At 45.6% G+C, this 24,931-nt stretch overlaps 1 protein-coding gene across 28 annotated transcripts in view; it reads right to left on the bottom strand.

Moving 5' to 3' along the window:
* RBFOX1 (RNA binding fox-1 homolog 1) overlaps positions 1 to 24,931 on the bottom strand; it is a 1,703,141-nt gene that overhangs the window by 399,359 nt on the left and 1,278,851 nt on the right. For 2 of the 28 annotated variants that reach the window (XM_044936023.2, XM_025275657.3), the window contains exon 1: positions 9,194 to 9,531. The exons of 24 other annotated variants lie outside the window; for them this stretch is intronic. In XM_044936023.2, the coding sequence (XP_044791958.1) occupies positions 9,194 to 9,280 (87 nt within the window). In that variant the 5' untranslated portion in view covers positions 9,281 to 9,531. Of the gene's footprint in view, positions 1 to 9,193; positions 9,538 to 24,931 lie in introns of those variants that run through there. 2 more of the 28 variants (XM_044936029.2, XM_025275658.3) reach the window with 2 other exon arrangements.

Here is a 24,931-nt window from a genome sequence, read left to right on the forward strand (position 1 = left end):
TCTCCCGCATTGCAGGCCGATTCTTTACTAGCTGAGCCACGAGGGAAGCCTAAGAATACTAGAGTGGGTAGCCTATCCCTTCACCAGAGGATCTTCCTGACCCAGGAATAGAACCAGGGTCTCCTGCATTATAGGCAGATTCTTTACCAGCTGAGCTACCAACTCTGTGTCTGAGAGTTAATTCAGGGTTAGTGTACAGAGGCCAGAATTTATTTCACCATCTTTGCCACCAGTTGGATGTGGTGCATTTGTGAATGAAGATCAAGTTCAGATAACTACTGTGGAGTCATGGAGTGACTTGACTTGAGTCATTGGAGCCTCTGAATTCCACTGTGCCTGAAGGTGGAGGTTTTTTGTTTCCCCTGTAAACAATTATGAATTAGATCTTGTCACTGAAAAATAAGAGTCCTGAGTAAATGCCTATCTTCTTTCAGAATAACACAGGATAAGCATTATGGGGTGGCCAGCCCATCCTGAAGTGTGGCTCAGATGGTAAAGCATCTGTCTGCAATGCAGGAGACCCGGGTTCGATCCCTGGGTTGAGAAGATCCCTTGGAGAAAGAAATGGCAGCCCACTCCAGTATTCTTGCCTGGAAAATCCCAGGGACGGCGTAGCCTGGTAGGCTACTGTCCATGGGGTCGCAAAGAGTCAGACACGACTGAGCGACTTCACTTTAGTCACTAAGTTGTGTCCAACTCTTGCAACCCCATGACTGTAGTCCGCCAGGCTCTTTACCAATTGAGAATAAATATATATACATATAAATGGGCTTCTCAGGTGGTGCTAGGGGTACAGTCTCTGCCTGCCAATGCAGGAGACACAGGTTTAATCCCTGGATCAGGAAGATCCCTTGGAGAAGGAAATGGCAAGATACTCAAGTATTCTTGCCCGGAAAATTCCACGGACAGAGAAGCCTGGTGGGGTACAGTGCATGGGGTTGCAAGAGTCGGACATGACTGAGTGACTAAGCACATTTATATAAATGCCACCTTTTCCATATATTAGGATATAAATTTTAGGTTGAAAAGAATCTTGTGTGTTTCCTATTCTGCCTCATCACCTACACCCACTTCTCACTCCACTTCTCACAGCCTGGCATACAGTAGGTGCTCAATAAGTAACTGTTGAACAAAGAGATGAATCCCACATAAACTCACAACCGCTCTTCAAGAGAGGTGTTCCTGTTTCCATTTTGTAGCTGAGAAAACAGCCTTGGAGAGGTTAATTGACAAGCTCAAGGCCACATGCTTAGTAAATGCCAGGGCCAATATATCAACACGGACCTGTTTGACTCCAAATTCTCTTTGCCGCCTCCCTGACTCTTTAATTTAGTCTGCTGTTGACACGGCCTGTTTGGCAGTACAGAAAAGTCACTCGGTGACTAAGATGGAGCAGCCACAAAGTAAATGACGCCACCAACACTCACATTATGCAGGCGGGCCTTCTGCTTTCTTTCCCAATCAGCAGATATTCCACACATGTAAATAACTGCAGGGCAGCAATATCAAGATCTGAAAATGGCTCCACCAGCCACTGAGCAACACAAGCTTATTCCCTTCAGGTTTACACCAGTGCCTTGCACATTCCTCATACATCTCTCTACCTCTCTGCAGGGGCCAGTTACTTCTGGTCCACTGCTAAAACCAGAAGTTTGATAATTCTTGGTGTCACTGTGAGGGGACCCACTGACCAAAACCACCCACTCTAACTAGGCCTGAGAGTAACCACTTGCATGAGTTACCTTACAACAGGAAGTCCTGGTAAGGAACTTGGAACTAACACGCTACTACCAACCGGAAGAATTCGGCAAAGGTCAAAAGGAGAGAGGAGACTACATATGTCCTACCAACCTCCCAGAATCCTCCTTGCTGGAATCCATCTTGGCTAAATGATGCATGTACCAGCAGGAAGGACCCTGAGTCACAATGACTGACCAGAAAATCCAGAGGCTAACCCATCACCATAAAACCCGAGAATGCGAGCCACATGGCAGAGCAGTTCTCCTGGGTTTCCTTCCCCTGCAGCTCTCCACTTGGGCACCCCTTCCCCAAAAAGTCTCTGGCTTTGCCAGCAAGTGTGTCTCCTGGGATATTCATTTTCAAGTGTTAGACAAGAGGGTCCTGGGGGAGGTGGGTTGTTCCTCTTTCCTGTGACCTCACTACACAGGTGTATACAGATCTCTCATTAGATATATTACCCAATTCAATGATGCTGATTTCTGCTTCAAAATCCAGAGCTGAAGGGTTTGCCTCTACCACTGCTACCCACGTCAGGGAGGCGTTCCTCATTTCTCTGCTGCCATCTAACTCCATGGGGTATGGGTTGGAGAACACAGCCTTCAGAGAGCTTACTGCTTCAGAGAGAAAGGACAGCAAATAGCGATCTGGACTTGAAATCCAGGGAATTCGACATTCACCTGCTGGATTCAGAGAAGGGCAGTAGAGAGCCCATTCCTGTGTGGGCACAGAGAGATTCGGGGCTCAGAAGCTCCATTTCTGAGCTCCATTTCTTCCAGCTCCTCTGGAGCCCAGTCTTTTGAGACCTATATTTACGCGACGCCAAGACACACAGTGCCAGTGGGTTGGGGAAGATACTGAAGCTCCGTCTTGATATGTCAACCTAAGCATCGTGAGCTCACCCATGTTCTCTGCTCTGATAGGAAGGGCTTTCTCCTCTGTTTGCCCAGAGAATGTCTGATGATGCTCTACAGCCCGACTTGAATGCCACCTTTCCCCTCTGAGTGCATGCATGCTACATTGATTCAATCGTGTTTGACTCTTTGCTACCCAATGGACTGTAGCCGGCCAGGCTCCTCTATACTTGGGATTCTCCAGGCAAGAATATTGGAGTGGGTTGCCAGGCCCTTTTGTAGGGGACCTTCCTGACCCAGAGATTGAACCCGCATCTCTTGTGTTTCCTGCATTGGTAGGCGGGTTCTTTACCTGGGAAGCCCTCATTCCCCTCTGAACGACCCTCTTTCCTACTCCAAGAGGCATCCACCATCTCCCTCTCCTATATCTCCATATGCACCTGGACAGTGGATCTGTGACAAAGAACAAAGGTCCCAGTCCACCAGGCGTGGTCCACATCTCAGCTCTGGCACTGACAATCCTTGTGACCTTGGGCAAGTGACCTTTCTCTAAATGTCAGTTTCAGGTCCTCCATATGCAGAAAAGGCATCGTAATACATGACTGTGATTTCTTATCCAATACCCCTGGGGTCACCTCTCTATCTTGAAATTCAGATTTGGGGAGATTTTTCTTTTTCAGAAAGGGAATCCATCAGAAACAGATTATGTAACTTTCTCAGCAGGGCCTGGGACAACACTCTGAAATCAAACACAGAAACATTCCCGTAGCAAAATATATGAATATTCACACTGAGTGGGATAAAGACAGTCTATAAATAGCGACACATCATTTCAGGTCAAGTTTTCTTCCGAGAGGCATTTTAGTGCCAACACTCCCCCCACCTCCCCAAAAAAGCTGATTTTCAGAGCTTTGGGAGATTTACAATTACAGATAATGGTGGGACAAACAGAACCCAACTTTCGGGTTACGGTAACCACCATTATCCACAGGTTTGCTCTCCCAGCTTTACCTGAGGTCAACCACAGCCTGAAGATATTAAACGGGAAATTCCAGAACTAAACAATTCGTACATTTTAAACTGTGTGTTGTTCGGGGTGGTCCAGTCCCATTCTGTCCTGTCCAGGATGTGGACCATCCCTGTGTTCAGAAGATCTCACACAGTCAGTTGCTTAGTAACTATCTCAGGTATCAGATCGACTACCGAGTTATCGCGATGCTCGGGTGCAACTGATCCTTATTTTCCTGAATACCAGCCCCAAAGGACAAGAGTTAGTGATGCTGGTAGTTCTGATGGAGAAGCCGTCAAGTGCTTCCTTGAAATGAAAACATTCTCAACCTAATAAGGAAGGCAACAAAACCATATGCTGAAATTGCTAAGATCTATGTTAAGAATGAATCTTCTCTGTGACACTTCAAAGAAGAAAAAAAAAAAAAGTGTGTGCTTTGTATAGTAAGACATCCAGGGCCACATTCACAACTTTTTATTGCAGTAAACTGTTATAATAGTTCTATTTTATTATTAATTATTAGTAGTCTCTGACTGTGTCTAATTTATAAATTAAACCTGACCACATGTATTTTTGCCTGGAAAATTCCATGGACGGAGGAGCCTGGTAGGCTACAGTCCACAGAGCTGCAGAGAGTCAGACATGACTGAGTAACTCACACACACACACACACACACAGAGGTACGTGTGTACAGGGAAAAACACAATCTATCTTGGGTCCAGTACTGTCTAAAGCATCCACTGGGGGTCTAGGCCATATCCCTGGGAAATGGAGCATTTCCTGCCCTGCCAGTGAACAAGGACGCCACAGTCATCAATGGCTGGTGACCCTGGGGGAAGGAGAAGAACGCCTGCGATCTAGCAGCCAGCAGACTGCAGCCACTCCCTACGGTGAGCCCTGAGGAAGCTCGGGATGTGAAAACACAGGGCCATGGCCCGATGGCTGAGATGCATATTAAAGGAATGATTTCAGTGAGCTTGGACTCTTGCATCTTCCTATAATAGAAAAGTGCTAAATTCCTTAACTTGGGATATCTGCTTTTCTTTCAATAAGAATAATCTCTTTGATGTTCAGACTACCTTCTCTTTGTTACAAAACTTCTATATAACCAGGCTCATCCCCTCACCTCCTTGGAACAGTTCACTCAGGCTTGAAGAGGCCCAGGCTTGAAGTCCTAAAACTTAGTACTGAATAAAACATAGCTCTCAACTTTTAGGTTGCTGAATATTTTTTAAGTCAACATCCCCCACAGATAAGGGGGGGACAATTGCATTGTTTGGATAAATTGAGATAAAATATATAAGTATTTAGCACCATACCTGGTCCACGCGTGCATACAAGTCGCTTCAGTCAAGTCCGACTCTTTGTGATCCCATTGACCATAGTCAGCCAAGCTCCTCTGCCCATGGGATTCTCCAGGCAAGAATACTGGAGTGGGTTGCCAGGCCCTCCTCCAGGGGATCTTCCTGATCCAGGGATCAAACCCAAGTCTCTTATGTCTCCTGCACTGGCAGGCAGGTTCTTTACCGCTAGCACCACCTGGGAAGCCCTGCCTGGTACAAAGCAAGTGTGAAATACTTATCACCTATCATGCTTTCCTGATGTTTTTACTATCGTATTGGATTTTATATTTATCTAAGGTTCTCTTCCACTAGGGTGTGAACCTAACAGTCAGTAGCTGTACTGGCTGCTTCTGTTTTCCAAGGTGCATGTAACTTGCCTGATATGGAATATGTGGGTAGCAACTGAATAACTAAAGTAAAAAAGTGCATGGTGAGGTGGATGTGGCCATGTCTACACCATCCTCTGTCTAGGAAAACAGTCTCCAGACCTGATCTGCAATATCTGGAGGAGATGAGAATGGAACTGTCTTGGTGTGGAAAATAATCTAGCAGTGATGGTCAAGGGCTATATCTGGCAGATAAATATCTACAGTGAGGGGCTCAAGTCTGAACTTGAACCCAGAGCCGAGGGCTCATCAGACCCAAACACCACCCAGACTGATCAATTACAAAGCTGTGGTTTAGATGATATCATTTGATGCTGTGCGGCCGGCTATTGGTCCACGGCTCAGGTAAGTTCTCCTGGTAGCTTCTTTGACTCAAGACTGACGGACAATTTACTTGTCAAATCTCCTGTTCTCAGGTCAGATAATTCATTGATCATTCAAGGTCTTGTTGGAAATTGAGACATGAATAAAGGAGATCAATGGGAAGACACGTTCGTTCTTCTTAACCAGAGATACCAGCAGTCCACTCTATGCCAAGGGGAATGGAACAGTGTTTATATACTGTTAATATTTGATACTTGATAGTATGTCTCCTCTTCTGCTTCTTACTATGCATGAAAACTGTCCAAACTGCTTCAGCCCAATCCTCCACGGTCACTCTGGAGTACTTTACATGGCTGGAAGGAAAAACTATTCACCTTGCTATCTATTCAATAAGTTCAGACATCAAAAGATGGGTTCAGGATATTCAATATGGTAAAGCATCTAGCTTTCTTCGGGGATGGCCCATGAGGTCAGCAGTCACTACTGAATCTACTCCTGAGACAAAAGATACTATTGAGTCACGTCCTCGGAATTATTAGGAAACATGTTTGCTCACCGCCTTTGCAGGATAAGGTGATGCTCTCTTAAAAGCCTCTTATGATGTCTGATCAATTATTGTTTGTTTTCTTGGACTGAGCAGACAAAAACAGCAATAGGAAAAAAAAAGTGGCACTTGATAGGGTTACGAAAAGGAAATTCTTAGGCCACAGAATCACTGGTTCTTCACTGTGAGAAGTGAAAAGACTGTGAAAAGACTGTGAGATGAATCTTGAATTCTGATAAGACAACCCTGCCCAGTGGCCCCTACCACTGTTTCATACCTCCAGTCACAGGGAACTTACTACTGTGGAAGGAACACACTATTTGGGATCATGGAACTGTCTCACTGATCACATTATGAGGACGTGGGTGGCATCTTAATTCCCTCTAGGAAAGCCCTGGCATCTTTTTTTAAACTTCTATTCTGTACTGGGGTAGAGCAGATTAACAATGCCATGACAGTTTCAGGTGGACAGCATACATACACATGTGTCCATTCCCCCCTAAAGACCCTTCTTATACAGGCTGCCACATAACATTGAGCAGAGTTCCCTGTGCTATACAATAGGTCCTTATTGGTTATCCGTTTTAAATACTGCAGTGTGTACATGTCCATCCCAAACTTCCTAACTCTCCCTCCCCCCGGCAGCCATAAGTTCGCTCTCTAAGTCTGTGAGTTTGGGAAAGCCTGAGTTGGGAAGATCCCCAGGAGGAGGGCATGGCAACCCACTCCAGTATTCTTGCCTGGAGAATCCCCCTGGACAGAGGAGCGTGGTGAGCTGCAGTCCATGGGGTCGCAGAGTTGGACATGACTGAGCGACAAATCACCCACACACATATTTGCATCTTGAAGAGTCTGGGAAGAAACCCACATGATCAACGAATTGGTCAGCAAGCTGATAGAGTCTGCGGGAATACAGGGCACCTAGTATCACCTGAAGCATCAGCTGAGAGGCGAGTGTGTGGGTGTGTGTCGTACAGTTCTTTCTTTGAGTTGCCTTTCCTTCACTTGCAAATGTTACAGAGTGGAGTGTCTGAGTTGCTGGATGCCGCTGGATAAATAACAGGCTGTCTCAGAAAACTGGAAAGAAGGCCAGTCTCTCCCCACTCGGAGCGTTTCTGTGTGATCCACGGCGGGTGCGAGAGGAAGAAGATGAAGGCTGTCACAGCATCTGGGCTAAGACCCCCTGCCGCACCACTCCCTGACTTCTGGGTAACCAGTTACCAGAGGTCTCACTTGGGAAAACAAAGCATGATCCCAGCAACGATCTGCAAGTAAAATCTCTTGTTTCTTCCCCCCAGAAACCAGATCCATTTCTCAAAGGCTCTGCACAGGAGGAAGGAATGGGAACCAGGCCTCCCCAGTTTCTCAATTCGCCCGTGTGTCTTCTCATCTATCACCCGGGTAATACGTCCAGAGTGGCATTTTGTAATGACAGCAGCATTGCAGCGGATCGATAGTTATTTAATTCCCAACAAGCTCTCGAGTCCATTAAGCCTGATTACATTCACCCATTTCAGTGGGTGCTGTTATTTTTCCTACACCGGCACTTAATCTATAACAGGAACTTATGAGAACTTTCAAAAGCAATTTCAGCATCAATCAGCATAGAGTGAAGGGCACGATTTGCTTGTAATTATTTATCGGATGGGGCGGTCCAGGGTCTGACAAAACTCTAACCTTCACCCCGAATGTCCAACGGAAGTAAAATGTCTTCCGGTGTATCACCAAGCCTGACTTCAGACCCCAGTGGCTCACTGGCCTGTGTATGCCTGGAAGGATGGGACTGTTTCCACGTTGTTGAGGACCACTCTCCAAGTAGTCCATTATTTCTCATGCATAATATAGAAGCCTCCCAAAAGAGCAGGGACCATAAATCTGGCATGATAAGATGTTTCGCAATGTTTTGGACTCCCCTCTAATGGCTCAAATTGCCAAGATTCTTACAGTTTACAAGAGGTAACAACAACATTCAGAAAAGTAGACATTGGAGGTTTGACCAGACCCCTCCTCAGAAATTTGAATTAATGAGCTAGTGTTGCAGAATTTTGAAAGATCGTGGAGGGAGAAGCACAGACCTGAAGGTAAAAAGGAAGTACGAACTACATGTAGCTTTTCTTTCCTGTAGAAAGGAGATACAGAATGTATTACAAAAAGATGACTGCTCTCAAACAAACCACAAAAGAAGACATCCGGGTTTCCTCTGACACTCAGCCTCTGTCGTTAGTCAGTTCTCCACAGAGAAATTCACACACATACCCAGAAGCCAACATTTGCTTAAAAAGCCACACTTACAATGAAAAAAAAAAAAAAAAGCCCCAAATATCTTATTTGATGACTCTCCCAACACAAAATGAAAAGCCTTAAAAGTGAAACCAACTTGTATTTCAATCATCTCCTTTCTTGCCATCATTCAGATGTAAACAACTGGTAAGGGATTCCTAGTATCATCTCTGAACTTCATAAATTAACCATCAATAGATCATTCCTTTTGCCTCCCTGCCACTGGTCAATTTTAGGTTTGGGAAGGCAGGGGTACCCTCCATGAAAACAGACAAGCCCTGGGAAGCGGAACCTAAGGATTAATGTGTATTTCATGCTCCTTCTGTTTCCTGGGTGAAAGCTCTTAACCAAGTCACCTCATGACCAGTTAGTCCATCTCGGGACCTGCTGTGGGAGACTGAGTCTCTCCGAGAGCCCAGAAGGAGAACAAATCCTTTGCCCCGTGGTCAACCTCCCGAAGCAAAGGCATGAATGTTAAACAGCAGCCCGATCAATACAAGCAAATATAGCTCAACTACACCATTTATTCAACCATGAGAGATGTCAATAGCCAGATTAGGGTGATCCATCTTTTTGATTTCCTACTGTCTTCCCTCAGACTACACGAGGGCTTTTTCCTGTATTAAAAGTGTTTGCTTTCTCAACCATAAAAATTCCAATTATTACTCTGCGCACTCTGGAGTTAAGTTGCTGGCTGGCAGTGGCCTTGCATTACCTGGATCAGTCCTGGGAAGTAGGGGGCGGCTGGAACGATCATAGGTACGCCATAGGGATGCAAGAGGACTCCTTGAGAAGGCAACATGCTTTACGGGCAGGTGGGATCCCCTCAGAAGCTCAACGCATCAATGGAGAGTTGGGGGAAAAAAAAGAAAGAAAAAAAGATCTATAGACCCAACTTCTTCCGAACCACAGAGCTGAGAGCCAGATCGCCGCTGTCAGGAGCGCAGAGCTCATCAACACTCAGAGGGGAGAGAAAGAAAATCCAGCATCAGCAACTCTTAATGTGAAAGTTTTCTTCGCAGACGAGGGAGAGACACAGCAGCTGCAGGGTTGAAGCTACCAAAATGGAAGGTTCTATTTTGGGAACGGCTTGCCTAACATGACTAACCAAATACTCTTCATTAATTTAGTTCTCAGAGAGAGTGAGAGAGACCCAGAGACGGGGAGCAAGGTGGTCAGGCTGACAGATTTGGGCTCTTTCCGAAGGAATTTGGGCAAAAGGCAAAAAAAAAAAAAAAAAAAAAAAGCTGGAGTCTGTGTGGGAGGGTTAGAGAGGAAAGCTGAGAAATGTCAATTGATATGATTATCAGCTGCCACTTAAAAGCTCAGTAGAGGAACGCAGACAGCCTCTGGTACTGATCACAGAGAAACGAAGAAGATGCTACCTTGTTATCCGATGTCTCTTTCTCTCTTTCTTACTCTCTCCCTGGTTTTAGTTTTAAAGGGGCAACTTGTGCCCAAAATATAATCATAGCACCAGCGAGTATCTGCAGTGTGTGCTATGGCACACAGAACTATAGCTAAATTATTTACACATGTTTTGTAATTTCATTCTCAAAACTCTCACAAGTAGGTACTATTACTAGTTCCTGGTCCACACGGGAAATGAGGCTCACGCTAGTTGAATTGCACGCTCACAGCCCTCCACACATGAGAGGCAGTGCCAGGCTCCTAATTCCTAACTGGCCACCGTATCCATTACAGTATTTTGTTCTGTAATATAATTTCATATGCCTTAAAAATAAAATTTTAACATTCTTCGTCTTTGAGCTTTCAGTTGTTATATTTTAATGTGTAATCTATTAATAAGATGACTCCCTGCTCCGAGAGTTTAAAGGTATACCTAATGTACACCAAAACCACAGACGAGAAATACATTCCAGTATTTCAGATCTTTCTGATGTTCGAAAACATCCAAGTGATGGTCCAGCATGTGTTACGTGGCCACAGATACACTCAGATGGGATTGCAGGAAGTGGAATTATACTGACTTGGGTGTCCCAACTTGGCAGCTGTGCGATGTTGAACACGTTGCTCAGTGTCTCTGAACCTTCGTTTCTTCGTTTGGAAAACTGAGATAGTAACAGACCCTACCTCATAGGGTTGTGTGATGAGAAAAGCGCTTGGCATCCCCTCGTGATGTGTACAAGACATGTATTTGGCATTCTTGCCCTGTGTTCCTCTACGGACGCCTGGTACAGACACGCCTTTGACTTCAGGTGGAAGGCAAAGACAGCCTTCAGATTGTCACTCTTCTAATATGTATCCCAGGAGAGCACCTGCTAGTGTAGAGAATTTCCCAATTTTGAGAGCACAGACTGAGTCCACTCAAGCCATGCTAAAGGCCCTGGGGATCATTGAAAATCACCTTCAAGCCCAACATCTGCTTGCCACCTCCCACCTCTAACTCGAAACCTGACACTGGATATAGATTTTTGTTGAAACTTGGAGAGCTTCAGACACCGAGAAACGTATTCAACTATTGGCTTTTTCTAAATCCAAATGTCAATGCCTCCACTTTTAGATGGCCAAGGTGTTTTTACACTACACTAATTTTAGCTGCTTGATTTGGTTGCATAATTACATTTCTAGATAACGACAGTGGACAGCGTTTGGCAGACAACGCAATGATTTAAGGCTGAATTGGGGCCATCTTGACAAGGTTTCTCTATAATTGATTCTCATGTATCCAAGTGGCCACCTTGTTAGGATTCAGAAAGCTCCGGGAACAGCTGCGAGTTGACCCCCTCTTACTTAACAGCCTGATACTGTTTCTAACTTTAGCTTTTGACGCTGACTTTCAACACTGCTCTTCTGAGAAGTTACCAGTGAGAACAGTAGCTTTACCATGAGACCGCTTCCTGGGGGCGGGGAGAGCTCTTCCTGACTTTGGAAAGCCCTGGGGTCAGATCATGTTGTGTCTCTGGTGGAAAGATCACTGGACTAGGAGGCAGGAATTCAGGAAGGCCAGAAATGTATACATTTAGACTTTGTTTCCGGAATCTCCTATGTAAGTGACAATACTCACTTCCTCTTCACTAAGAGGGCAAAATTGTGGAAGTGTTTTGGAAACTTGTTCAGTCGCTAAGTTGTGTCTGATTCTTTGCGACCCCGTGGACTGCGGCACAGCTAGGCTTCCCTGTCCTTCACCATCTCCTGGAGTTTGCTCAAACTCATGTCCATTGAGTCGGTATGCTCAATGAAATATGGCATGGAATGGAATGGAAACTGTAAGACTTACGTAAATATAAGAGTCTTCTATATATTACTATGTGTGTTGTTTTTTTTTAAAGAACTTGATGATATATTTCAGAAATATAGGTAGATCTTGAAGACATCGTGGTTGAATTCCAGACCCCCATGATTAAGAGAACATTGCAATAAAGCCAGTTGCACGTGTTTCTGCTTTCCCAGTGCATATAAAAGATATGGTTACACTGTACTATAGTCTACTAAGTGTGTGATAGCCTTATGTCTAAAAGAAGTATATGCCTTAATTAAAAAAATACTTTCTTGTTAAAACAGGCTAACCACCATCTAAATCCTCAGCGAGCTGTAATCGTAACCTTCAAGATCAGTTATCACAGACACAGACAAATAGAAAAATAATGAAAAAGTCTGAAACAGTGAGAGAGTTACCAAAATATGACCGAGATGTGAGTTGGGCCAACACTGTTGGAAGAATGGTGTCCGCCGACTTGCTTGACTCAGGGCTGTCATAAACGTTCAGTCTGTTAAACAATGACAAACACGGTATCTGGGAAGCACATTAAATTGAGGCATGCCTATACAATCAGAACTATAGATATATACCATTTCCTTTGCAAAAGGTGCTTTCTCTTTTCTTTGTAAGAACTCCAAGCCACAAAAGCTTTTCTGCTCCTGAGCATTTAGCATGCCTTTCCCTCTCTCTGAAAATAAAGGCCTGTTGTCTTGTGACCCTTTTTCACTTTGGCTGTGAGGTCAGAGCCCAATAAGAGGTTCAACTCCGTCCATTCCTTTGACCCGTACTACGGGCAGATCTGTGTTTTCATCTTCCTGTTCTCGCCACCTCCAGTCCTGTTATTCACATCTCTGATTCTGATTTTATATTTAGATATGACTGTCATCTATGATTGTAGTAGTTATATTTATGAAGTGGTGTGAACTGAATGTTTCCTTTTTCAAAACCCATCCACCAAACGTTAGGAAATAACACAACACGGAAATAAATAATGATCACTAACCAAAACCTCTTGTTTTCTAACATGCGTTCTGTTTTCCCAAACACGAAGCATCCAATATGACTGGACCATAGTTCTTTCCTTTTGGGTCCATTTCTTCCACTAAAAGGTAGGCTTCCCTGGTGGCTCAGATGGTAAAGAATCCGCATGCAATGCGGGAGACCTGGGTTCGATCCCTGGGTTGGGAAGATCTTTCGAAGGGAATGTCTACTCATGCCAGTATTCTTGCCAGGAAAAGTTCCATGGACAGAGAGGCAGGCACTACATTCTGTGTATCTTCACTTCCCATTGGCTCACAGTAAATAGGTTGGAGAAGGCAATGGCAACCCACTCCAGTGTTCTTGCCTAGAGAATCCCAGGGACGGCAGAGCCTGGTGGGCTGCCGTCTATGGGGTCGCACAGAGTCGGACACGACTGAAGCGACTTAGCAGCAGCAGCACAATGTCTAGTCTTGGTGTCTTAAGCTCATAGTATCTTGCAGGAATTTAAATAGAGAGAGAGAAAAAAAAGAAGAAAAAAATAAGGCAAAGGACAAGAGATATAGTCCTGGCAGTGGGTAGGAAACTTGGGTAGGAATGAATGGTAGACTGAATTCAAACGAAGAGCCGTGTACCATTAGCGCGCTGGCAGTTGCAAGTAGGGGAGGGCAAACTTTTTTTCTGCAAATGGGCAGGTGACAAATATTTTAGATGTCGTGAACCTTCAACTCTCTGTTACAACTACTCAAAACTGTGCCATTTTCATATGAAAATGATTACAGTACGTAAGTGGATTCTGAAATTTGAATTTCCTGTCATTTTCACCTGTCACAAAATATTCTTTTTATTTTTTCTCAACTGCTTAAAATTATATAAACCAATCGGAGCTTAAGGGTCATAAAAAAACAGTCAAAGCCAGGTTTGGCTCACAGGCCATGGTTTTTCCCATCTTTATCCAAATCCCTTCTTTATTTTTTATTTTTTAAGTTAGAGTATAATGTTCATTGGAAGTACTGATGCTGAAGCTCCAATACTTTGGCCACCTGATGCGAAGAGCAGACTCATTGGAAATGACTCTGATGCTGGGAAAGATCAACGGCAAAAGGAGAAGGGGACGACAGAGGATGAGATGGCTGGATAGCATTGCTGAGTCAATGGACATGAGTTTGAGCCCAGCATCGCTGACTCAATGGACATGAGTTTGAGCAAACTCTGGGAGATGGTGAAGGACAGGGAAGACTGGCGTGCTGCAGTCCATGGGGTCACAGAGTCAAGTCAGACATGACTTAGCGGCTGAACAACAAAAATAATTGCTTTACAATCTTGTGTTCATTTCTGCTGTGCAACAAGATGCTCGCGTCATGGTTACTGACCTCTCTTATCCTTTCCTGGATTCAAGTGCTTCTTCTTTTTTTTCAAATAGTTTTTCTATTTAAAACATTTTTTATTTATTTTATTTAGTTGACTGCACCGGGTCTTAGCTGTGACCCATGGCCTCTAGTTCCCTGACCAGGGAATGAACCTGGGCCCCCTGCATGGGGGGCAAGGAGTCTTAGCCACTGGACCGTGAGGGAACCCCCGGATGGTTCTTCTTATGCTGTCACACAGTACAACTCTTTCCCTGGATCCTGAGAGCCAACATGAGGGTGACCAGCCAGCACCAACCCTTCCAAGCAGCAGCTACCCCGTGTTTCAACACTCATGTAAGAGACAGAAAAAGGACAGGAAGCTCAAGGATCGGCTGGAGGACGGGATCGGGGAGCACTCAGTGCAGACTGATTCCTGGCTTACGGTTGCTTTTGGCCAACAGAGCTGACTGCTGCCTCGTGGACCAAATCCAGTTCATAGGTGACAATGACAATGAACGTGCTAACGGGGATGATGACAACAGTGATGATGCTTTGACGTCAAGGCACAAAAAGGAGCGGGCATTTTTAAATGGAAGTACCGTCTATAAAATGTACATCTGCACGATCTCTTGAGAGCCTGGAAGATCTAGAACCTTTGGCACAGACTTCCTTGGCTCAACAATCCCTGAAGTCTGGGAGGGAGCCACCTCCCCCCCACAAACACACACACCCCCTGATCAGGAGCCCTCGAGACCATCCCCATCAGCCTTTACCAGCTTCCTGAAAAATGACCACCAGAACAGGACAAAACAGAATGCACAGGGAATGGCATGTTTCTCTGACAATAATCATACTCTTTATTTTTCGAGTATTGACAGTCGTTATCTCCTGAGGAAGATCTATGCAGATTAATGACCCACGTCTCCCCATTCCCAGGTGGCGCGAGTGGTAAAGAACCCGCCTGACAATGCAGGAGACTTAAAAGACTCTGGTCCGATCTCTGGGTGGGGAAGATCCCCTAGAGGAGGGCATGGCAACCCACTCCAGTGTTCTTGCTGGGAGAATCCCATGGACAGAGGAGCCTGGTGGGCTACACAGACCGTGGGGCCACGAAGGGGTAGACAACTGAAGCTGCTTAGCACACACCCCATTTCCAGGCCAAGCTGGGTGACAGAGAATCTTGTGCCATTTTTCAAGGTCGTTTGCCATATCCCTCAGCTTTCCTTTCCCAGCTGCATCCTCTAATACACACTGTCCTTCCTTGTACCAATCACTTCTCTGCAAACCACACTGAGCTGCCTTTGCCAAACACCTTCATGAATCCACCACTCCTTACAAATTTGCCTGCTATGCAGATCTACCCTCTTCCCCTCCCTTCTTTCCTTCCTTTCTCCCTCCATGTCTCCCTTCCTTCTTCGTAATTTAACATTACTGGCCTTAGTCAAAGGCACATTTTCTGCAAAACCTTTTGCATCACCCCAGGCAGAACTAACTTTACCATCACCTGTGTTCTAAAATCATGTTATATTGTATAATAATGATTCTTTTACGTGTAATGATTCCTTCAAGTAGGTAGACTGGCTCACGTAAGGAAGCATGTTATTCATTCCTATTCCTGCCATGCTAAGTCCTTTCAGCATGTCCAATTCTTTGTGACTCCATGGCCTATAGCCCACCAGGCTCCTCTGCCCATGAGACTCTCCAGGCAAGAATACTGGAGTGGGTTGCCATGCCCTCCTCCAGGGGATCTTTCCGACCCAGGGATCAAACCCACATCTCTCACGTCTCTGAGGTCTCCTGCATTGGCAGGTGATTTTTTTTTTTTTCACTATTAGGGCTACCTGGGAAGTGTCCCCATGCTTATTTACCCAATGACTAAAAGGCTGAGTAGACACATGAAGCTTCCTAAAATGCTTTCAGAGAGAATGACTGGCTGAACATTGGTTTTGGACCAATACAAGTGAAGCTGTATTTACATATTGCATTCGCCCAGGGGTCTCCACACCATTGAGAGCTACAGATTTCCAAGGTCATCTCAACTCACCTGGAAGGGTCCGGGCACCATTGGAAAGCATGAGCTCCATACCTGTAGAGGCCAAGTTGGGATCCTGGCTCTGTCATCCTTTTCAACATTTGATCTGGGATGAGAAGACACTTAGCCCTGAGCCCCAGTCTCCTCAGGGTAAAATGGGACAACATCTGGCCTGTTGTACAGGTACACAGCTGCTGTGAAATGATATGCTGCATACAGGTGTTCCTGGAACTCAGAAAGTGTTCAAAAAGGGCTAGTTTATTAGATGTTTTCTTCTTCAGCAATGTTTTTCATGTGCCCAGGTCAAGGGTTTCCTAGTCATCCCAGTCTTGCAATCAAGTCTGCCTCCTCAATGCCCTACCTGTACCCCACAATGATGTCTCTGTAGGAGCCTTCATGCTCTCTGTTCCCTCCCAGGACCCATGAACGCTCCCTTCTTCAACAAGCAAACACACGTCTGATGCCCCAGGCAGCTTTCCCACCCTCTCCAGAACTTACAACCCTACCTGTCTAAACCCCTGGAAGACCAGCAGTGGTTTTCTCCCACATGGTAAAGAGCTGACTGGTGACTGTTTCAGGGTACGCTTCTATTTCATGCCCTCCACCTCCTGCTCAATCATTTTGTTTTCCCATCTTTCTCACAGGACTGGGCACAGAGTAGACGTTCAGGAGGCACTTAAGAATTATCTGCGGTAGCCCCACGATGCTCTGGAGGTTCAGAGAGGTTAAGTGACCCGTCCAATATTAGACAGCAGAACAGGTGCTTTCTTAATTCTCAAGGGCCAGTTTTCCCTTCTGCTGCTGTTGCTGCTAAGTCACTTCAGTTGTGTCCGACTCTGTGCGACCGACCCCATAGACAGCAGCCCACCAGGCTTCCCCGCCCCTGGGATTCTCCAGGCAAGAACACTGGAGTGGGCTGCCATTTCCTTCTCCAATGCAGGAAAGTGAAAACGGAAAGTGAAGTCGCTCAGTCATGTCTGACTCTTAGTGACCCCACGGATTGCAGCCTACCAGGCTCCTCTGTCCATGGGATTTTCCAGGGAAGAGTACTGGAGTGGGGTGCCATTGCCTTCTCCGGTTTTCCCTTCTACACACCCCTAATCTCTGCAAAAGCATGATAAACAACCACTCTAGAGCAACAACTTGAACCAAAATGGATAAATGCCACTCAAGATCACCTAGAGAAGGGAATGGCAACCCACTCCAGGATTCTGGCCTGGAAAAGCCCATGGACAGAGGAGCCTGGCAGGCTGTAGTCCATGGGGTCACAAAGAGTCGGACACGACCGAGCACCTGAGCACACACATGCACACTCAGCACCAGGCGTGCATTCTAACCCCATCCAACACAGGTAAGATCAAAGCATGGAAGGGCTTTGTCTCAAAGGGAAATGGACCTCAGAGAAAAAGTTTCTGAGATGCTACATAATGCTTACAGTCCTGAGGCTGAGGGTTGACACGTGAGCTCCCAGAAGAGGGGAGGCTGGAAGCATCATGTCAACGACCAGGGAGGCAAGATCTTCCATAGGAGAAGCTTCCACCAACCGCCTGTTCTCTAGGTTATAGTCACTTCTTTTGTAACCTCAGCCAAGGATCAGTCCAGCCAGGAGAGTCACATTGTGGGAAGAGAAGACACATCCCCAGCCCACTGGGATCAGTTAACATGTGTGAATCAGGTGATGCATGGAGAGCTCTTACAGAAGTACTTACACAAGCTCTTACATAAGTACTAAGTAAGCATCAGTTCTCACTGCGGCATTGCTATATTCTCTCATTGCCTGACACTTCCACCCGATGCTCGCTGTGTGTTCTTGTGCCAAAATCTTAACATCTCTGTGCCTCAGATTTATTATCTGTAAAACATGGACTTGGACAAACTCTGGAAGATGGTGCGGGACAGGGAAGCCTGGCCTGCTGCAAACCATGGGGTCACAAAGAGCCAGATACGACTTAGTGACTGAACAACAACAACAAAACAAGAATACGACGAGCAACCACACCTCACGGGGTGTCGAGAGACTCAAAAAAGAGTCACATACAGACACGGTTAGCTGAGGCCCTGGCTCAGAGCTGGTAGTGGGTGCACACTTGTCATAGTAATGAGGCATTAAAAGCATCTAGTTGCAAGGATCAAACCAGCACAACATCCAGGTTCGATCCCTGGGTTGGGAAGATTTCCCTGGAGAAGGGAATGGCAACCCACTTCAGTCTTCTTGCCTGGAGAATCCCATGGACAGAGAGGAGTCTGGCGGGTTATAGTTCATGGGGTTGCACAGAGTCAGACACGACTGAGCGACTAACACAAACCAGGAGTATCAAAACCCTCAATCCCTTCAAATGCAAACTGGTCAGATAGTTTTTACAGATGCCAGCAGGGAGGTGCATTTCTGTTGGAAGAACTTACCTTCTTCTTCCAGGCTCTAAACCAAAAAATTAAGACAGAGAATCTAACGAATATGTGGACATAGCTACTGTCCATGGAAGACCAGTTTGGAAAACAAAATACAAGAATTTCAAATTCACCTGGGGATTTATGGGGATGAGAAAGTGCCTCTGAAACAAGAATAACGCAAAAAAATCCAGGACACTGGGTCACCCCCACCCAGTAACATCACACACCCCCCCCCTCAATAAAATTGGTTATGAACACACACAAAGAAAATTCCAGTAGGTCTTATGAGTGAGGAAGCTGCTGATCAGCATTAGAAACCCCAGCCCCCAGGGGTGGAGGCAGCGCCTCCTCTCGGATCATTAAGAACTTCTTGACCTGATTCTCCTCTGGAAGCCAGACTGACCGGCTGAATGAGCAAATCTAAGAATATCAACCTCGCACACCATCTCTGCTGAGATCAACAATGCTTCAGGAACCGACCCCTGACCTGTCTGGGGATGAATGGCAACTGGGTTTGAGAACGTATTGACCTTGTTCTCAGCAAACAAATACTCCCTGGGGTCTCTCGGGGATGGGGGAATGAATAATCAGCTGCTCGGCTAGATTGTGCTTCCTGCCCTCCCAGCATCTTCAGTCCTGCATGTGTACGCGCGCGCACGCGCTGCAGGGCCCTGCAGGAGCCGGGTACAGAGTTAACTCCAAATAGCCTGAGGCCCCAGGACTCAGAACTGGTCTTTCTGTCCTGACCCCATGCATGCTCTGTCCTCCCTGGGAACAGGCTGAACCACTTGAACACCAGGCATCCTTTTCCCCTGAGAGACTACTCTGCACTGGCCTCTACCAAAGTGAACTCAGCATCAAAGATGCCTCGTGAGATGCTTCATTTGTAAAAAGAACCCTGAGGCCAGAGAAGTAGGAGAGATTCAGCTTGTTCTCTCTCCCCCTGGGGGTTCATGGTGCATAGCCTAGTACAGCACCCGAGAAGTCCTGTAAAGGAAGAAAAATAGAGACCTGTTTGACCATGTTTGATGCAGACATTCCCAAACTTATTTGATGACTGACTGGCCATCCATCCATCCACCCACCTATCCATCCATCCATCCACACCCACTCATCCATCCATCCATCTATCCATCCAATCATGTATCCATCCATCCATCCATCTATCCACCCACCTATCCGTCCATCCATCCATACCCACTCATCCATCCATTCATCCATCCATCCATGCATCTATCCATCCAATCATCTATCCATCCATCCATCCATCTTGCTGTCTAGATGAATATCTGGTTATTGAGAGTAATAAATTATGTCAGTCCCTGGGCAAAGTTCTTTACTATTTCTCCCAATTCTCCTCCTCCTATTTCTTCACTTTCATCAGAATCTTTGTGACCATCACCACCACCACCATCATCATCATCATCACAGTTGCTGTGAATTCAGTGCTTATTTTGTGCCAGGCCCTGTCCTGTACTAATTTCAACAGATGCGTTATGTCAGGTGATCCCCTCTAAATCCCTATGAAGGAGATTCTGTTACATTTATTGCATCAGAGACAAGAACACAGAGCCACTGAGAAGGGAAGTAAATTGGCCAAGAAAACAGAGCTACTAAATGCAGACCTGTACAACGGGCCAGAAGTCCTAGTGCGTAAAACCTAAGAGAAACCCTTTTGTGCCTGCGACAGTCATGGACACATTCTAAGAAATGCTGGCCTGGACTAAATTCAAGCCAAGTAGACCACTCATCTCCTTTGCCCTCAATCTCTCACTCATTCTCAAGTACCCTAATTGCCATTAAAGCAAAGCCAGACAAAACCATAGCCCGGAAAGACAGATGGACAAGACTTGAAGGCTTAGAGAAGGGCTGGCCTCCGGCCCCTCCCACTCCACCCCACTGAGTCATCAGGAAGCAGAAAAATACCTCCCGAGGAAGAGGAGGTCTAAGGCAGTAGAAATGGGCTAATACATGGGAACACCAGCCAAGAGTAACCACGGGAAGAAAAGAAAAACAAGATGACAGAGTGATCCAAGAGAGAAAGCCCTAAAGAGATGACCCCATGTCACCATCTCAACCTCCAGCGCTCCTTATCTCCTCCGGCCATCTTGTCCTTGGCTCTTTCTTCTATAAATGCCTCTTCTCGAGGTGAAGAGATGGTTCTTCACTCTTATTTTTGATGCATGGACCACTCTGAGAATTTTGTCCTCATCCCAGAAAACTGCACATAACTCACAAAATGTTCCGTATCATGGCAGGGAGCTGGTGGGTCCTCTGACATCCATCTGTGGACCCCTGTGGGGCCTCTGAACATCCATCAGATTTTGATGTATGCGGCCAATATGTGCTGTGCCTTTCAGAAGAAAAAGCATGGAGAGTCAGAATCCCTTTAGTCAGGCTCCCATTGACGGATCAGGTGATCTTGCCTGGAATCACGTTGCCCAGCCCTGTGGATGTACTGAAAGAACTCTCACCACAGTTCAGCAGGAGTGAGAGTTTCAAGAAGGCAAGAAAATCAAACAATGTGGGGAAATGCTAAGGCACTGTATATTGTACAATCAAGGAGTACGTGTGCTCAGGCTTGTCTGACTCTTTGTGACCCCATGGACTGTAGCCCACCAGGCTCCCCTGTCCATGGGATCTTCCAGGCAAGAATACTGGAGGTGGTTGCCATTTCCTTCTCCAGAGATCTTCCCAACTCAGGGACTGAACCCATGTCTCCTGCGTCTCCTGCTTGGTAGGTGGATTCTTTACCCCTGGGCCATCCGGGAAGCCCCAAATCTAGGCAGACACTAAGAAATTCGAACATACACCCTTAGCCCTTTTGTGTGACAATGAACAATCGTCTTAAGATAAGGTCTGCCTTCTCCAAGAGGAAGCTTTCACTTCCCATTTCAGGCCAAGAAACAGACGCTATCAAACCAAAGAGTAGGGGACTTCCCTGATGGTTCAGTGGTTGAGAATCTGCCTTCTAACGAAACGGACACTGGTTTAATCCCAGGTCAGGGAACTAAGGTGTCGCATGCCGAAGGGCAACTGAGCCCACACACCACAACTACTGAGTCCTCACTTTAGGCAACACGCAACAACAAAAGATCTAGCTGCAATTAAGACTCAGAGCAGAAATTAAAACAAACAAACACCAAAGAGTGTGTATTAGGCACAGAATGTCACCCAGCAAACCCATCGCCAAGTGCTGGGGGAGAATGGAGACAATACACGCACATTTGTGTTTTCAGAGACTACGCAGTCTGGTTCTTGCAGCCAAGAGAGAGGAGGTACCCAAGACCAAGCCATGCAGCTGAGCATCTGAAAGTTGGAGCCAAGGTGCTGACCACTGCAGATGGTTTCTCTGTGATGTCACGGCCTGGCAGCTGGTGGCAAGAGACAGCCTCTGACAGGTGGGCTTCTCAGCTTCCTGGATTAGCAGTGCCCTTCTGGGGCACACTGGGGCATCAAAAGACGAACCACCCGGAGTGACCTCATTTCCTTTCTGACTCGACATTACCATCTATTTTTAAATATTTTGGGAACAAACCATATATATCATTTACTATTTGCCAGGCACCTTCTAACCCCTTTGTGTACTCACTCGTGTAACCTCTTTTTTTTTTTTTTTTTTGGATGGTAAAGAATCTACCTGCAATGCAGGATACATGGGTTTGATCTCTGGGTCGGGAAGATCTCCTGGAGAAAGAAATGGCAACCCACTCCAGCATTCTTTTCTGGCGAATCCCATGGACAGAGGAGCCTGGCGGGCTACAGTCCATGGGGTCTCAAAGAGTGGGACATGATTAAGCACCTAACACTTTCTTTCACTTGATTTATAATATTGTGTTAGTTTCAGGTGTACAGCTTCAGATCCATTATAGGTTATTACAAGATATTGACTGTAGTTTTCTGTGCTACCCAGTAGGAATATTCTATCTATTTTATACATAGCAGTGTGTATCCATCAATCCCACGCTGTCCGTCCCCCTCCCCTTCTGCCTTTGGTAACCTTAAGTTTGTTTTCTCTGTGAGTCTATTTTGTGAATAAGTTGACTCATATTATTATTTTTTTTATATTCCACATATGCATGGCATAATATTTGCCTGAGTGCAATAAGTGACTTATTTCACTTAGTATAATAATCTCTAGGTTGGTCCATGTTACTACAAATGGCAATCTCACACTCATCTTTATGGCTGAGTAGTACTCCATCGTGTGTACGTATATATACCATATCTTCTTTATCCGTTCACCTGCTGATGGGTGTTTACACTGTCTCCACATCTTGGCTATTGTGAATAGCACTGCTATGAACACTGGTGTACATGTAACTTTCCAAATTAGATTAAATTGTATAATTTTTACAACAACTCTGAAAGGCAAGTGTTGCTCCTACTATCACTGTATGACTGACAGGGAAACTGAGGCACAGAAAAGTTAAGCAACTTGCCCAGGATCACAGAACATGTGGGTGTGGTCCCAGCCTCAGGCAGCCCCCTGTGTATCTTCCAAAGACACATTTTTGGAAAATATATTTCTGCAGGTCTCCAACTGACTAATATAAAACAGAATTTTCTTTTTAGTATAATATGTACCATACTGGCTAAGAACTCAGATATCAAGCCCCTACTGAGCTTAGGTTCAGAATTTGGCTCTAACTATTCCTGGCTCTGTTGACCTGGGTGAGTTGCTGAATGTCAAATACTTCACTTATAAATTTGGAGGTTATAATACTCTCCTTACAAGGTTGTAGTGGGGAGTGCTCTAAATAACGTAGCAATGCACTTGAAAAGTTCCTTGGGCTCGAGTCCACTTTTGTGAGTGTGGGGTTGATTCATGGTGGTTGGTTACATGGTAGCCTGATCATCTCCATTTATACAAAGGCCAGCATTTAAGGGACTGCTCACTTCTCTCTGGTTGACCCCAAACATCCCAGGTCCATGAATAAACAAAGCCCCATATTGCTTAAGCTAGTTCCTGAGTGAGTTTTCTGTCCCTTGCAACTAACAGATTCTGGGTTAATTCAAGAGTAACCATGGGAAGAGCAGATACACATACATGCATGCTTTTAAAAAGTCATACGAGATACTTTTTGCTTATCTGTATCAGCAAACATTTTATAGAACTTTCAAGTGCCAAACACCCTTCTGAGCACTTTAGAAACTTTAATTGATTCAATCTTTTAACAAGTCTCTGATTTTGGTTCCTGTATTAGCCCCATTATACAGATGAGGAAGTATCATTCAGAAAGCTCAAATTATTCATGGCTAAGTTGAATGGGAGGGCCATAGTCAAAATCAGGTCTGTGTGATTCCTCTTCTCCCTTTCCATTCCTGAGGATGCTGATGTATTTGCTAAATAAGGCATTCTGGAAATCTATGAAGGAGCCAACACCAGCTCTCAGGTGTGCATGCGTGCATGAATGCATGCTCAGTTGTGTCTGACTCTTTGCAATCGCATGGACCTCAGTCCGTCAGGCTCCTGTGTCCATGGAATTTCCAAGACAAGAATACTCAAGTGGGTTGCTGTTTCCTCCTCCAGAGGATCTTCCTGACCCAGGGACTGAACCTGCGTCTCCTGCACTGGCAAGAGGATTCTTTACCACTGAACCACCCACATCATAAACCTTGTCTCCATGCTGAAATCTCCTGTAAGTGAGCCCTAGGAAAAACTGCATGAATGGCAAGCACGAACTGAAATATTTCCTTCCAGAGAAATCCCACTGCTGCAGAGCCATGACAACACAGATCAAGCTATATTAAGACCCGGACCCAAAAACAGCAACCTGACATCAACCCACCACCATCCACATCTTCTTTCTAAATAATGTTTGGCAGAGAGTGCTGTTTGCCCCTTCTCCAAATAAAACTCACTGGGCTGGGTCGTTTTGAGGAGCGTATTTTTATGCACACCCACCTATCACAGATCTGAACTCAACAAGTTGGCATTCCATAACATAATTACCGTGTTGGTTCGCATCGCCCCCCAATGATACTGGATAGAGCTTGGGGTGGAAATTCGCAGATTCCAGGGTGGACGGCTGTGTTAGGGTTACAACCCAGACCTCACTTCCTTGAAGACTCCATGGCTGACCTCAAAGCTGAATACTTCTTTTAGGACCAAAATAGAACAAAGGGACAAAAGGGAACGGAAAGATTTAAAATTAGGATTAAAAAAAAAAAAAAGAAAAGGAAGCTTGGCACAGGAGTGGCCTTCGTTAAACCACTTGAAACTTACCAAGGATGCCCAACTTTTGCTGTGGTTTATCCCCATATGTTCCCACACTCCCTCTGAGACCTAACTTTTGCAGGCGCTATTTATCATTCTGGCTAGCGGTGTGCTCATCTGCCTACCATGCTAAGCAGCCCTCGTTGTTATTTTTATAATTACTGGGAGTCTTTTTCATGTTGCACTCTGCCAGAATCCCAGCTCACCACACACCTGCTATACTCAGAACACATGGAGAGCGGGGGGGATGGTCTCACAGT

Source organism: Bubalus bubalis, chromosome 24 (assembly GCF_019923935.1).
Source record: "Bubalus bubalis isolate 160015118507 breed Murrah chromosome 24, NDDB_SH_1, whole genome shotgun sequence".
Classification (NCBI taxonomy): Eukaryota; Metazoa; Chordata; class Mammalia; order Artiodactyla; family Bovidae; genus Bubalus; species Bubalus bubalis.